Source organism: Gymnoscopelus braueri, assembly GCF_963280865.1.
Source record: "Gymnoscopelus braueri genome assembly, chromosome: 21".
NCBI classification, from domain to species: Eukaryota; Metazoa; Chordata; class Actinopteri; order Myctophiformes; family Myctophidae; genus Gymnoscopelus; species Gymnoscopelus braueri.
In genome coordinates this window covers 11,324,038-11,340,243 of record NC_137623.1, presented here as the reverse complement: position 1 = coordinate 11,340,243, position 16,206 = coordinate 11,324,038, and the positions used below count along the sequence as shown (strand labels likewise).

The 16,206-nt window shown below is 42.8% G+C and overlaps 1 protein-coding gene across 2 annotated transcripts; it reads left to right on the top strand.

Moving 5' to 3' along the window:
- The first annotated feature begins 1,078 nt into the window (after nt 1-1,078).
- Nucleotides 1,079-16,083, top strand: LOC308076849 (H-2 class II histocompatibility antigen, E-S beta chain-like). 2 transcript variants are annotated; one of them, XM_080417359.1, is made up of 7 exons: nt 1,079-1,181; nt 7,584-7,856; nt 10,214-10,433; nt 11,557-11,624; nt 11,932-12,045; nt 12,581-12,637; nt 15,987-16,083. In XM_080417359.1, the coding sequence occupies exons 1-6, from the start codon at nt 1,115-1,117 to the stop codon at nt 12,616-12,618; spliced, it is 780 nt and encodes a 259-aa protein (XP_080273485.1). In that variant the 5' UTR covers nt 1,079-1,114; the 3' UTR covers nt 12,619-12,637; nt 15,987-16,083. The 2 variants fall into 2 exon arrangements, with proteins under 2 accessions (XP_080273485.1, XP_080273484.1); XM_080417358.1 differs by lacking the exon at nt 15,987-16,083 and having other exon boundaries at nt 12,581-12,866.
- The last annotated feature ends 123 nt before the right edge of the window (nt 16,084-16,206 follow it).

Genomic DNA, 16,206 nt, shown 5'->3' with positions numbered 1-16,206 from the left:
GATGCCTATGTATAACTAAATGCATATGTGTTTATGTATAATATGTTTACATATTTATATCTATATATATAAATATCTCTCAGCATGTTTTGCGCGTGCATGTATTTCTCCCCGCCTGCAGTTCCAGCTTTGGCCACTGGGGTGGCAGCTTCAATGTTTCTCAGCAACTCTGGGGGCTTGTCCGCAGATAGTATAAAACAATTAAAAAAACGCTTTTTGAAACGCTTCCGTCTTCCGGTGAAAACAAATGGAATTCTGGGTAATGCAGGAATAAACAAACGAACTGCAGTGACGGTAATGACCAGCAGAGGCTGCTAAAATCGTTTTTTTGGGCCTGCCTAATAAGACTTTAAGTACAATTTTGAGGTATTTTTACTTTACTGGAGTACTTCCAATTTTCAGTATTTTTACTTCTACTCCACTACATTTCAGAGACAAATATTTTACCGTTACTCCACTACAATTATTTGAAAACATTAGTTACTAGTTACTTTGTAGATTTTGATTACAAAACATACACTACAAGCTGACAATGCGTCGCAATGTGACGCATTGTGAGATTTTTATACATTTGAAAACTGTGGGACAAATGGGACATTCTGGACTTGTAACAGAGTATTTCTACATTGCAGTATTGATACTTTTACTTAAGTAAAACATTTTAGTACTTTTTCCACCACTGTATATTATATTACATTATATTATATAATGTTATGTTCACATCCTGAAATAAATCATTATGAATCTGTTTCATAATATTATAAAAACATTTAAATCTGTTGAATAAAATGTTTGACAGGAAGATACTTCCAATATTCAACTTTGGAACCAAACATGATTATTTAACATGATGATGATGATGATGATGATGATGATGATGATGAAGTTTGTTGTTGAATTTAATGTCATCTTTGTTTTATTTCCAGTGTTCCATGAGAACATTTTTGTCCTTGGCTGTTCAGACACAGTTAAAGACTCATATAAAGAGTACATGTATGCACTGGATGGTGAAGTGTGGCTGTACGCAGACTACAACAAAGGGAAGATGGTGGAGCCTCAACCTCCGTTTGTAGATCATATCGCCTCTGCAGGAGCTTATGAAGCAGCTTTGAATATGATGCACTACTGCAAAGCCAACCTGAACAACGTTCTCACTGCCTTGAAGAAACCACCAGTGAAAGGTACATGAATACTAAGAACACAATAGTTATTAACTAAAACGGTTGAATATATTTAACATTAATGAAAATGTTTAACCCATTCAATCCGGGAACACATATCTGTCATTTTAGATTTCTTTGGCTGTTCAAACATAGCAGATCTACAAGCTCATATGAGCTTGTAGATCTGCTATTTTTTTTAACTGTTTTAGAAGGATTTAGAAGACATTTGTAGAATCCCCAGAAGCAAAGATTTGAGTTACAAATGTTTGCTTTAAAAGTATATACAACTGCTCAAAGAAATGTAGGGAACACTTTAATCCCTTATTTATTTTGAGTTTTCATGAACTGTGTAGTACATACTGCTAACAAAAACTGCTCAAAATAATTAAGGGATCAAAGTGTTCCCTTATTTTGAGCAGTATATATTCAAAGATTTGCGCAAACTTTCATGATTTTTCTAAAATAGCAGATCTACAAGCTCATAGCGCGGCACCGAGGGCCACGCTATGAGTTTGTAGATCTGCTATTTTTGAATAGCCAAAGACATAAAAAAATGACACTCAACTCAACTCAACTCAACTTTTATTTATAGAGCACATTACAATGACCAAGGCTAACCAAAGTGCTATACAACACATCAAAAAACAACAATGTTACAATTCATACAGTGCAAAAATACAATATAAAAATACAAAATACAAGCAGCGATTAAAAATGCATAGCAGATAATAGTGAGGTAGAGACAATGGTTGTGACTTATCTGTTTAACTGTGTTCAAAGGCCAGGGAAAAGAAGTAGGTCTATAATAGTGATTTAAAAATGTCTATGGACTGAGAGGCTCTTATATTAAAAGGAAGGCTATTCCAGAGCCTCTGGGCGGCCGCAGCGAAGGCTCGGTCGCCTCTAGACCTTTTATACATTTATACACTATATACATTTTGGCCATTTGAAAATAGTGAGCTTTATGTAGATCTGCTATTTTCAAAGGATTTTCAACATTTGAAAACTTGAAATGGGACATTCTGCACAATGAGTACTTTTACTTTCGATACTTTAAGTATATTTTTTATACTAATACTTTTGTACTTTTACTCAAGTACATTTTGAATTCTGGACTTTTACTTGTAACAGAGTATTTCTATAGAGACCGGGCGTAGCGACGTCACAGTGTTAACCCTGTTCACTTTGGCCGCCATCTTCGGTGGTAGATTCATTGACTGGCTGCCACAACACTCTGTGCTAGTCCTATGCTTGTTGCACTATGGAGATCAGATGTCGGAGATATCAAAGAAACGTCGTATGGCTTGGGTGTCAGCTGACGAAATAACATAACCTTCAGCAACATTCCCAAACAGACAGCACACAATCAAAAATATAAACATATTGTGATCACAGAGCAGAGCCCCGTCTAAGTGGCTAGCGGCTAAGCTAGCAGTTTGGATGGGAAGTGTGTGGCTGACTGGCTGTATTAGCTAAATCTGGCATAAAAAGAAAAGTCTATCGAATATCTTACAAGTACAATGAGATTGAGCTAACAGCTAAATTGTGTTTCTCTATGTGTCCAGTCTGAGAAACGTTGTCTAACGTGGGTGGCTCACGGTGGTTCACTGGTTCAGTAAACAGCCAGGGACTCTTGTCTGTCTGTCAGCAAGTGTTGTTGTATGGCTTGGGTGTCAGCTGACGAAATAACATAACCTTCAACAACATTCCCTAACCTCTCTACCTATGTTTTAAAGAATATTCCAAATATTCCACATTTTATTGCATGAGTTTTTTTTTAAATAGCCTATGTACAACTAAGCTCACGTGAGCTTGTAGATCAGCTATTTTCGAGTAGCCGATTGACTAAGCCACTTCTTTTGGGCTTGTTTTCATAGAGCTGGTTGCTTATTTCTCTCGCAAAATCTGGCAACTCAGGTCCCGTTCCGTTCACTGGCTCAATGATTAATGAATGAACAATATAATAATAATAATAATAATAACAATAATAATAATAAAGGTAATAATAAGGGTAATAATAAGGGTAATAATAATAATAATAATAATAATAATAATAATAATAATAATAATAATAATAATAATAATAATAATACTTCACTAATAATATTAATGATAATATATAAATAATCAGTACTCAAGATGACTATATTCTATTTCGGTTACACAACTAAGCAACACAACTTTGTCTGAAAATCTTTTCAGGTAAACCAGCCTGAAATGAATGATTAGTGACTCTGACCGTCATTACATCTGGGGTAATGACAGTTTTTTCCAGGTAGCGTGCCTTTGCGTCCGCGTTCAGCTTCTCTCTGTATGGTATCTCTCTGTCACGCATTGCCCGGTCCATCTTCTGTCCTTTACTAATGCATTTGTTGTAGTATATGCGTTCAGAACACGTCGCGAGTAACTGTCAATGTTGTTGATACGAGCTGTTGTTATGGAGCCCACCCAAGATGGCCACAGGAACTACGTCAGCCTAAGCTTGGCCATGCCTTTTGCCACACACACACAACATTACATTACATTACAGTCATTTAGCAGGCGCTTTTATCCAAAGTGACTTACAATAAGTGCATTCAACATAGGTAGGGAATGAAACTACTAATCACCAGAAGCATTAAGTGCATTCTCTTCTAGAACAAGCAACCAAGAGTATACCTAGCGCTAAAGTAAAAGTGCAATATATCAGCTACCTACTTTCATAAACAGATGAGACAAAATAGGAAAATCAAATGAGCAAGAGCTAAAACAAATAAGTGTATCGAATAAACAAGATCCAATAAAACAATAAAACAAGAGTTCGTACAACTAGTTAACAACAAGTAGGCAAGGCGAAGAGGAAGGGTAGTGTTTCCTGAAGAGGTGGGTTTTCAGCCTGCGGCGAAAGATGGGCAGTGACTCTGCTGTCCTGACATCAGTGGGGAGTTCATTCCACCACTGTGGGGCCAGAACGACAGTTGATCGTCCAGGGTCACACCCAGATTCTTCGCAGTCCGAGTTGACGTCACCACAGTATTATCAATGGTGATGGCCATGTCTCGGTGCGGACAGCCCTTCCCCGGGAGGAACATCAGCTCGGTCTTGTCCAGGTTAAGCTTCAGGTGGTGCGTCGACATCCACTCCGAGATGTCAGCCAGACAAGCAGCAATGCGTGCTTCCACTTGTGTGTCAGAGGGGGGGAATGAGAGGATCAGCTGGGTGTCATCGGCATAGCAGTGGTAGGAAAAGTCATGGGAGTGGATGACAGCACCAAGAGATGTAGTGTAGAGAGAGAAAAGAAGAGGACCCAGAACCGAGCCTTGGGGAACCCCAGTAGTGAACCTGTGTGGTACTGTGATACAGATCCTCTCAGCATCACCTGGTTGGAGCGACCCGTGCGAACAGTTTTTTAACCCCCGGTCTCAGTAGCCCCGCCCTGTAGGCCCCGTAGGGGCCTACTGGGCGGTGCTTCTTTCGCTCTACATTAGAAGAGTTGGGAACGTTGGGGGTTGTCACATTCTAATACAGCCCAAATACCCAATCTCAGCACCGGCCTCATTGGCGCACCTCGCTAGTTATGAAACTTCCAGTCCACTTGCATTGGGAGCCTGGGTTCGACTCCCGCTTGGGACAATACTTTTTCAAACAACCGCGGACTACTTTTTTTCCGCCGATAAAGTATAGTTTTAGACCATGACTGAGGCGCGCCGACTCAGCAGACCTTGAGGCCGAGGAGTCGCGCCCGAGCGCCTCCAGGCGTGAGTGCCCGCGACGACCGGCCGATGGTCTGCTAGTCGACTAAGCGCCGTCCAAGTTATGTACCGATAGGCACAGAATCTTAAATGATGTTGTGGGGACTGCGTTTTCCCCAACTCGTTTCACTCAACTCGCCTGTCTCTCCCTGCACCCGCCCAAATTTAGAGCGACGCCCCTCTGCACTCTGATTGGTTAGGAGATAACAAGGTCCTAAGACCATCGTTCCTGCATGGCTCTCCCAGGCTTTTTTTCTTTTGTAACAAAAAAATCACACCCTGTGTGAAGGAAGCGGTGCCTTTGATGATTTGTGTGACGTTTGGAGAAAATGTGTAAAAGTATTTTAAAAACAATTGTTTTGCCAAAATTGGCCTCCTGGTGGCGCTATAACAGGGCAATGTGAAAAGGGGGGCAATTCTTCCTGGGCCTAGTGGGAATATGCGAGGAAAGTTTCACGGAAATTGCACACTGCGTTCATGTTGTGCGCACGTGTGCAGTGTTGCTTCTTTGCCGTGCCTCCTGGTGGCGCTATAACAGGGCAATGTGAAAAGGGGGGCAATTCTTCCTGGGCCTAGTGGGAATATGCGTGGAAAGTTTCACGGAAATTGCACACTGCGTTCATGTTGTGCGCACGTGTGCAGTGTTGCTTCTTTGCCGTGCTCATACGGACGGACACTCAGACACGGTCAAATGTAGAGCGGCTGGCACCGCTAAAAAAAGCATGGGTTTCCGAGGCTAGGAGGGGGGTGACTCTGGCAGTCTTGAAAGCAGAGGGAAAGTAACCAGACGTCAGAGATGTGTTAATAAGGTGGGTCAAGAAGGGAAGAAGATCAGGTGCAGTGGACTGCAGCAGAGTGGATGGGACCTGGTCCAGAGAGCATGAGGTGGGGCGACTAGAGGTAACAAGGAGAAGGACCTCGTTAGGGGAGAGGGGAGAAAAGTGGGATAGAGAGGGGGAGGGGGAGGGAAGAGGAGTAGATGAAGGTAGAGAGGGAGGGGTGGAAGGCAGACGAGTGTGGGTAGTGCGCAGGGCACCAGCCGGGGGAGGAGGGAAGGATGATCGGATATCGTTCACCATCTTGTCAAAGAAGTTGGCGAAATCGTCAGGAAGGAGGGACGAGGAGGGGGGAGGTTGCAGTACGTACACAAACGTACACACACACACACACACACACACACACACACACACACACACACACACACACACACACACACACACACACACACACACACACACACACACACACACACACACACACACACACACACACACACACACAGACACGGACCCACACACGGACAGAGAGACAGACAGACAGACAGACAGACAGACAGACACGGACAGACAGACAGACAGACAGACAGACAGACAGACAGGCAGACAGGCAGACACGGACACACACACACACAGACAGACAGACAGACAGACAGACAGACAGACAGACAGACAGACAGACAGACAGACAGACAGACAGACAGACAGACAGACAGACAGACAGACAGACAGACAGACAGACACGGACACACACACGGACAGAGAGACAGACAGACAGACAGACAGACAGACAGACAGACAGACAGACAGACAGACAGACAGACAGACTCCAGAAGGAGCGAGTGCATTCTCCGGCAGCGGCAACAGCCGCGGAACTTCCGCGGAACTGCCGGTGGAGGAGCGGCAGCTCCCGGCAGTGACTGCCGGCGGTGGAGCGTCAGCTGCCGGCGGAGCAGCGGAACTGCCGCGGAAACTGCCGGTGGAGGAGCGGCAGTCGCGGAACTGCCGGTGGAGGAGCGGCAGTCAACTTCTTTTTTCCGCCGATAAAGTATAGTTTTAGACCATGGCGGAGGCGCGCCGAATCAGCAGACCTTGAGGCCAAGGAGTCGCGCCCGAGCGCCTCCAGGCGCGAGTGCCCGCGACGACCGGCCGATGGTCTGCTATTCGATTAAGCGCCGTCCGAGTTATGTACCGATATGCACAGAATCGTAAATAATATTGGTGGGGACTGCGTTACACAAACGCAGCACACTCCCAAAGCAGGCGCCGCCGGCAGCTCCGCGGAGCTGCCTCGGCAGCAGCTGCTGCCGGAAAATGCACTCGCTGTCCCTCGACAGATTAACCTATTTTAGACTTTATGTAGTGACATATTTGGTCGATAGGGGGCAGTTAGCCTAGTGTTTGCGAACGCAGCGGAAGGAGGCGCGCCGAAAGCGCGCCTCCGCCCAAGTGGAGCTTACTATGAAACCGTGCTCGGCTTGTGTGTGTGTCTCTCTGTGTTCACGCTCTCATTGGCTGCATGCACCCATGTGACTCACATGCGTGCACTGCCTGTAAGCAGCCACCCGAGTGCGCCAGAGTGCAGGAATTTAGACAATGCTCTCATTACAATGCACAACAGCCTGCCCCCCCCCCCCCCCCCCCCACACACACACACACACACACACACACACACACACACACACACACACACACACACACACACACACACACACACACACACACACACACACACACACACACACACACACACACTTCTCTCCCCATCACGGTGAAATAACACAGATTACAAGTCCGTAAATACACAATATTTTCGAGCTGCGTTCGCTTCCCGCGTTCGCGCGTCTTACTTGTGATATTACACATGATAATAAAACTGAACATTAATGACATTTGTAATTGTCTATTTCCAGATGGATATGTGTTCTATGAGGCTCACCGCTGTGTGTTTAACTCCAGTGAGCTGAAGGACATACAGTACATACTGTCAATGACTTTCGATGGTGATGAGATCCTCAGGTGGGACAGTAGAGTAGATCAGTGGGTTGGATACACTGAGCTTGGTGTGTGGAACGCAGAGCTCCGGAATAAAAATCCTGCAGAACTGGCTGTGAGGAGAGCAGACCGAGAGGAGTTCTGCAAACTCGGCACTGAGACCTACTACTCTGCTGTTCTGAACAAGAGAGGTGAGCTGATCTCAGAGCAGCACTCAACACTCATCACCTCATAAACTATAACATGACATCATAATAAATCATTCTATTAGAGATTAATGGTGTTACTGTAATATTGATCTGATAATGATTATAAAACAATCCTTAACCCATTCAATACGGGGACGCATCTCTGTCATTTTAGATTTCTTTGGCTAGCGCGAGTGCCGCGCTATGATATTGTAGATCTGCTATTTTTGTAAAATCGTGAAGCTTTGTGCAAATCTTTGAATATATATTTTTTATAAAAGTGAACATTTGTAACTCAAATCTTTGCTTCTGGGGGTCCCTGGAACAAAACATTTGACAAATGTTTGCTTTAAAAATATATATGTTACAGGGAAATTGGCATTCCAGGGAAATTGGAAAAGGAGCGCTTGTTTTTACCACCCACCCAGGCAATTCTGTATAACCAACACTAGAGGGCAATGAAAGCAAGCGTGTGAATGAATGAATGCAAAACTATCCAGTGTCCACGATGACACACATGTGTGCGTGTGTGCGTGTGCATGTGTGCGCATGCACACATGCACATGCACACATGTGTGTCGTCGTGGACACTGGATAGTAACCATAGACTGTGTAACCCATGAAAAGATATATTCTCCCCCTATCGGTTCACAACTCGGACGGCGCTGATTCTACTAGCAGACCTTCGACCTTCTAAGCCCCGCCTCCTCCTCCTCGCGCCTCCTCGTATCAAAGCCCTGCTTCGCGCCTCCTCCTCCTCCTCCTCCTCCTCCTCCTCCTCGCGCCGCCTCGTATCAAAGCCCCTCCTCGCGAGCCTCGCGTAAAAAACCCTGTCTCGAAAAGCCCCGCCTCGCGCCTAAAAGCTCTTTCAATTTCCCTGGAATGCCAATTTCCCTGTGACATATATACAAAGACTAGCACACATTCTCACGATAAAAAAAAAAGCAGATCTACAAGCTCATAGCTATGAGCTTGTACATCTGCTATTTTTGAATAGCCAAAGAAATCTAAAATGAATACAGATGCGTTCCCGGATTGAATGGGTTAATATTCTGAGAAATATTTCAGATCCTCTTGATTTATACTGTATGCTAACACGCTGTCACACAGTGGAAATAGCAGATCTACAAGCTCACAACATGTGGTGTCACCATCGTACACCCAGTATAAATGAAACTTCTATTTCTATTTCTACTTCTATTTCTGAGTGTTTTCACCTACATATAATGACCTGCCTAAAATAGAGACACCAGGATTAATGTTTTTAAATTAACTTGTGTTTTAGGGAAGGGAGAAGAGTCTAGGACGTGTGGAGCGTTGTCCAGGGTGTTTTAGAGAAGAGAGAAGAGTCTAGGACGTGTGGAGTGTTGTCCAGGGTGTTTTAGGGAAAGGAGAAGAGTGTAGGATGTGTGGAGCGTTGTCCAGGGTGTTTTAGGGAAAGGAGAAGAGTCTAGGACGTGTGGAGTGTTGTCCAGGGTGTTTTAGAGAAGGAAGAAGAATCTAGGACGTGTGGAGCGTTGTCCAGGGTGTTTTAGAGAAGGGAGAAGAGTCTAGGACGTGTGGAGCGTTGTCCAGGGTGTTTTAGGGAAAGGAGAAGAGTCTAGGACGTGTGGAACGCTGTCCAGGGTGTTTTAGAGAAGGACGAAGAATCTAGGACGTGTGGAGCGTTGTCCAGGGTGTTTTAGAGAAGGGAGAAGAGTCTAGGACGTGTGGAGCGTTGTCCAGGGTGTTTTAGAGAAGGAAGAAGAATCTAGGACGTGTGGAGCGTTGTCCAGGGTGTTTTAGAGAAGGGAGAAGAGTCTAGGACGTGTGGAGCGTTGTCCAGGGTGTTTTAGGGAAAGGAGAAGAGTCTAGGACGTGTGGAGCGCTGTCCAGGGTGTTTTAGAGAAGGGAGAAGAGTCTAGGACGTGTGGAGCGTTGTCCAGGGTGTTTTAGGGAAAGGAGAAGAGTCTAGGACGTGTGGAGCGTTGTCCAGGGTGTTTTAGAGAAGAGAGAAGAGTCTAGGACGTGTGGAGCGTTGTCCAGGGTGTTTTAGAGAAGGTTCTGACAGCTTCCCTGTTTTAGCTGCGGGCGGGAGGGGTTGTAGGGTTGGATCAGACTTGAAGATATGGGGGTGTCATACCTTTGGTTGCTTGTAGGCCAAAATCAGTGTTTAGTACTCTGTGAGGGCAGCAACTGGGAGCCAATGGAGGAGAGGAGAACGGGGGAGAGCCGGGAAACGTGAACATTTTGGCTGGTTGCTCGTTGCGGCTTTCTGGATCATTTGGATCTCATTTGGATGATATACAATTATTAATAATAATGACATTTTCCTATGACTGTTATATAATAATAATAATAATAATCATCATCTTTTTTAGGAGTGGAGCCCAAAGTGAGACTGAAGTCAGAGACTCCCCCTCGTCGTGGTGAACACACTCACATGCTGAGGTGCAGCAGCTACGACTTCTATCCTAAAGTGATCCTGGTGACCTGGCTGATAGGTCAAGAACCTTTGACCTCTGGTCTCTCCTCTACCGATGAGCTGTCTGATGGAGACTGGTACTACCAGTACCACTCCTACCTGGAGTACACACCCAGGTACACACCTAGCAGACACCTACACATAGAAATACACACCTATACATATATATTCTTTAAAAATAAAACAAGTGTTACTCACTTGCTGAAAATGGCCCATTAATTGGTAGGCTAATGTTAAATCACACACACGCACGCACGCGCACACACACACACACACACACACACACACACACACACACACACACACACACACACACACACACACACACACACACACACACACACACACACACACACACACACACACACACCATTTTTATCACCAGTCCACTCCAGACACAACCACGCAGCAAGCTCGTCGTCTGAGCTAAACATATTTGTTTAATTTTTAAGTTTTTATATTTAAACTTTATGATGAAAGGCCGCGGCGGCCACACACATAGCAGCTGTTGTGCTCGCCTCTCCATGTTTACGTTAATGAGCAGCACGAAGCAGCTTGACTGAAGCCGGTTGGGAGCCAGCTCCGCGCAGCGCGCACTGGAGCGGAGGTTTCTTTGCGGGAGGGGACAGGGGAGTGGAAGTTTTTTGGGCATTTCATTCATTTATTTGTCAAAAAAGAAAAAACATTAAATAAAGATCGTCCACGAGTCTTCGAGCTCGAGTCAAGTCTCAAGTCTTTGAGGGGCGAGTCCGAGTCGAGTCTAGAGTCTCATTTGTGGCGACCCGAGTGCGACTCGAGTACGAGTCCCCGACTCGAGTCCCCATCTCTGGCGGGGCATTCACACTTCTACACGAAAATAGTCAAACAATTTTTTTTTCTCCATAGAATAAAATATTAACAAAGATCAACGAATCAATGTGTTGAATCGCGGCGCGTTTCAGCGTGTAGATCGGCTACTTTCACAATCTGTCCTAATGTTAGTGCTAATTAACAGCTGCTCACTCACTGCCAGACCGGGCGGGGAGGAGGGGCCGCTTCAGCTCTGAGCAGATCCACATGGACACACATTCAACTTCATGATTATTTTAAATATCAGTATAAACTTATCTTATTTTCTGTCTAATGCTATGGTGCCTGTGTGTGTGTGTGTGTGTGTGTGTGTGTGTGTGTGTGTGTGTGTGTGTGTGTGTGTGTGTGTGTGTGTGTGTGTGTGTGTGTGTGTGTGAGTGAGTGATACAGATCAGGAGAGAAGATCACATGCATGGTGGAACATCCCAGCCTGACCGCGCCTATCAAGATGGACTGGGGTCAGTTACTGTAATCTACTGTAATGTGTTACACTACACTCTGTTTTAAGGGTTAAAGGATTATTCTCTATTTGTACCTGAAGGTATATTTGTTTTGCTGAAAGTAAAAACATTGATCAGCTTAGTTTACTAATGTCTGCAGATAATCATCTTTGTTTACTAATGTCTGCAGATAATCATCTATTATAAAGGTCTGAATATAATATAATATAATATAATATAATATAATATAATATGATATGATATGATATGATATGATATGATATGATATATGTAATGTAATGTAATGTAATATTTGTATTGTCAGATGACTCCATGCCAGAGTCAGTGAAGAACAAGGTGGCCATGGGAGCATCAGGTCTGGTTCTGGGTCTGGTCTTGTTCCTGTCTGGATTCATCTACTTCCAGTGGAAGAAACGAGGTGATTAGCATGTTTAATTAACATGTTTAATTAACATGTTTAATTAAGTATTATACTACCAGTGGAAGAAATGAGGTGATTAACATGTTTAATTAACACGTTTAATTAACATGTTTCATTAATTATTATACTACCAGTGGAAGAAATGAGGTCAGATCAACAGAGGATCACATGACATGTGGAACCCTCACAGAAATGCAAAAAAACATGTAAAGCCACAACCTAAACTGGTTTATATTGGTTTAGAACCTTAACCGGTTTAAACCAGTTTAGACGACCTAGTTAGAGGTCAAAGTGTGTTCTATGTTGTCACATTTAGCTTTAATACATCAGTGTTACATTTAGTCCTAAATAAGAGTCAAATGTTCACATTAGTTCTGATGCAACATGTGACCCTGATGAGTGAACCCTAATGTTGTTGTGTTGTTGTGTTATTGTGTGTACGTTTATGCATTTTATGGAGAAATACACACAATACAGTACATAGGGTTTATTTGTGTGTCTGTTTTAACTGTCTCTCTTCTTCTTCTATCAGGTCGTATTCTGGTGCCGACAACCAATGACGATCTTTAGACTCCTCCCACACACCCAGGTTCACTTCTTCTTTCTTTTTACTAAACTTTGTGTTTTTGTTTTATGTATAAAACTATAAAACATACACAAAACAACATGCTTGTGTAAGAAGTGAAACAACTAGCCTGGTAAACCATCCCGGTCGCCGTGTCTTCTGCTTCATTTCTTTTAATAATGAATCTAATAATCAAATGTAATAATCAAATGATTTTTTGTATCAGATAACACTGATGACAATGTGGTCAGATAGGGGGGGTAGTTTGGACCCATAGCCTGAGAGGACGCTCGGGTGATTCAGTCAGGAAATGAAGTGCCTGTGATTCAGTTCAGTGAAGAGACTACACAATGCAGCCAAACTCTGAACCAACTGCTGAACCAATCATTTGAACTAAACATTTCAGTGAACTGTTTATTTTCATTTAAATAACACGCCCTTAAAAATTCTCGAAACGCCCCGATTTTACGACATGAAGAACCAGAATATGACCAAACAAAGCATGGAAAGTTGCGTTTTTCCGGCTCGGCTCGCCTCGCCTCGCTGCCTGTCAAGTCACACACGCAGACGCACGCACGCGAGTTACACTAACATAAAGCACTCATGTAGGCTATTCCCATTTCCCAGTGAGACTCGGACGGGCGAGTCCCGTGCCGCATTAATGAGAGCTAGCCTGGAGAGAAAATTAATGGATGAAGGCTGGTGTGTGTTGGACCGTTGGTTAAATGTCCGATCTCCCGGTGGCCATGAAACGATAACAGCGGCACCGCTGCGCCGGTCCAAACTCCCGAAAATGCTCTCGCATAAGCGCTCGTATATTTATCGTATATAGCAGATCTACAAGCTCACAACGCGTCGCATTGACGTGTCGTGAGCTTGTAGATCTGCTATTTTCAAATAGCCAATGCAGCCAGATCTGCAATCTTATCTGAATGACTGTTAAAGCAGTTTGTTTAAATTAGTTTATAAAATCCTAAATTTTCACAGGGATTATTTATTAGTGTGTTAGATAGACATTTTGGAGTGGATACATGTGTTCAGATGCCTGTCAGATGGTGAGACAATGTTGATCCGTCTACAATGGAACAAACGGGTGTAGCCAAAGTCAACAACTGCCTCCAACCTGACGTGAGATCTGAGCGTGCGGTACGCTGAAATGAAAGTCAGGATATATTGATAAATGCCGAAAGTTGCTGTGATCTCGCCGTACGCCCATTATTTGGTCTACACCGGGTTGATAAATGAGGGCCATAGTGTTTGTGAGGTTAAAGGTCAGGGTTTAAGCGCCACCTGGGCGACACACCAAACGAAGAGGGAGTCCCTATTAGTGTGGGCGGTTCATCAAATTACTTTGTATAGCTTCTGTCGTCACAAAACACAAATATACAGTTCTACACTATATTGAAACATTAAATAAATGATCACACACACTATCAGAGTTCTTCATAACATTAATATTAATATCCATCTGAATGGAAGTCAGTCAGCCATGTTTGTGAAAAAGGTTTTATTATTTTATAATTGACCATAAGTCATTATTATGTAATCATTTATAATGTGTGATAATTAATGTGTTATGATCACAGTTTTCCTGTGATGGGTGTGATGGTCTGAGGTGATGGGAGGACCTAGACTTTCTAGGGTGGTCTGAGGTGATGGGTGGACCTAGACCCTCTAGGTGGTCTGAGGTGATGGGTGGACCTAGACTCTCTAGGGTGGTCTGAGGTGATGGGTGGACCTAAACCCTCTATGGGGGTCTGAGGTGATGGGTGGACCTAAACCCCCTAGGGTTGTCTGAGGGGATGGGTGCATAGGACATTAATGGAAACACTGATGACATGCAATCAAGTATATTAAGTAATGCTTTATACAGTATGTAATCATGAGCAGGGGACCAGATCTCATTACAACTTAGGAGGGAACCACAAACAAGGCATCTTCTCATCAATAACATCCCCAACATAGAGTTAACGCTAGGATTTTAAACTAACTAATAATGTTCACAATCTTTACAGTTTGTCTGACATTTGGTATAAAAAACAAAACACCAAATCCATGTTCAATGCATGAAACAAACTATAATGTTATGATGTAAATAATCCATTAGAGGTTGACATCACATGATTTAACAACAAACACATGAACATGCCTCCATGTTTAACTGCAGGTTTGACAAACATTGATTCTTTCACATTAATTCAAATCATTTGAGATTTGATTTGATTAGATTTTGGTAAAAGAGCAAAATCACAATACAACTTAAACCCAGGATAACACATTAAAGCGTAATGAAACACTTGTTTCAAATGTGGTCCTGCAGCATAACTAAACATAAATAGTCCAATAAATGTATTTGAAATGATTTGAGAAATCTAAACTAAACAGTCAGATGACCTCTGCACAGCAGGGGGTCTGACAGGACACACTGAGTTAATGATATTTACAACATTTAGGTTTGTCTGTTTATCTGATTTAATGTTGATGAGTTAAAATAGACAACACAGCACTACACACACAATATGTGTCTAATTCAGACAGTTTAGATATTCCTTGGTCAGTATTATTTATCTTTCCGTTTTTCAGCTCCACTGTTGTGTTTCTATCCGTTCATATTGGCTGAACTTCACTCATTAAACTAATTAACAGCTCTGTGGACTGTGGAAGTGATGATGATGAAGCTTGTGGATTCAATTATTTGGCAGTTGTTGATGATCAGGACACACGGGTGGCAAAAACAAAACCTTCACAAAGACGACAAAGTATTGTGTTTACTGTATGTGAGAATGATCAAAAGTGGAATCAGCTTCTATTAAATATAGATTTTGAATGATATTATTTATTTAAAAACACTTTATTGGAGGAACATGTCAGACATGTCCCCTCCTTCCCCCCTGGGATCTGCACCCCTGATCATGCAGTGGCGTCAGTTCAGCAAAAGCTAAGGTATGGCAAGGTTAGGGTTAGGGTTGCTAAGTTAATGGTCTTACACCTGCATTAGGCTACTATTCACAATTAAAAAAAAATATATATATATATATATATATATATATATATATATATATATATATATATATATATATATATATATATATATATATATATATATATATATTTTTTTTTTTTAAATAACCTGCCCTACCTTGCCATACCCAATTGACGCCCCTGTGATCATGAATGGTTTGAAGTTCAGATGTTAGATTTTGGCTTTATTTTGCTTGGTTTGAATGGAATGTCACAATATCAATAAAGGAATAAGAAACATAATTGGGCCTCATGTTTTCTTAAATTTCACTCAAACAGTATTTTATCTGTCTGTTAAGAGAAAATACAAGAGAAGCCAACCTCCACATTCACCAAATGTGTTTTTCCCCAGGTGTGCTGAACCATGTGTCGTTTCCATGTTGTACCTGAAGGCAGCGTTCAAGATCATTGTCTTTACTGAACTCTCCTGAACTTGAATACAGCGTTTTATGTTGGAAGAATTGTCCTCTTAATCATTAAGACCAGGAAAGTATTTTAGATTTTAACCACTATAACCATTATCTTAGACTTTGGCTAATCAAAAATAGCAGATATACAAGCTCATAGCGCGG

Coding starts and splice junctions, on each gene's coding strand:
- LOC308076849 (XM_080417359.1), top strand. CDS start 1,115: ATGATGCACTACTGCAAAGCCAACCTGAACAACGTTCTCACTGCCTTG. Junction 1,182..7,583: donor GAAGAAACCACCAGTGAAAG/GTACATGAATAC, acceptor GTCTATTTCCAG/ATGGATATGTGTTCTATGAG. Junction 7,857..10,213: donor TGCTGTTCTGAACAAGAGAG/GTGAGCTGATCT, acceptor CATCTTTTTTAG/GAGTGGAGCCCAAAGTGAGA.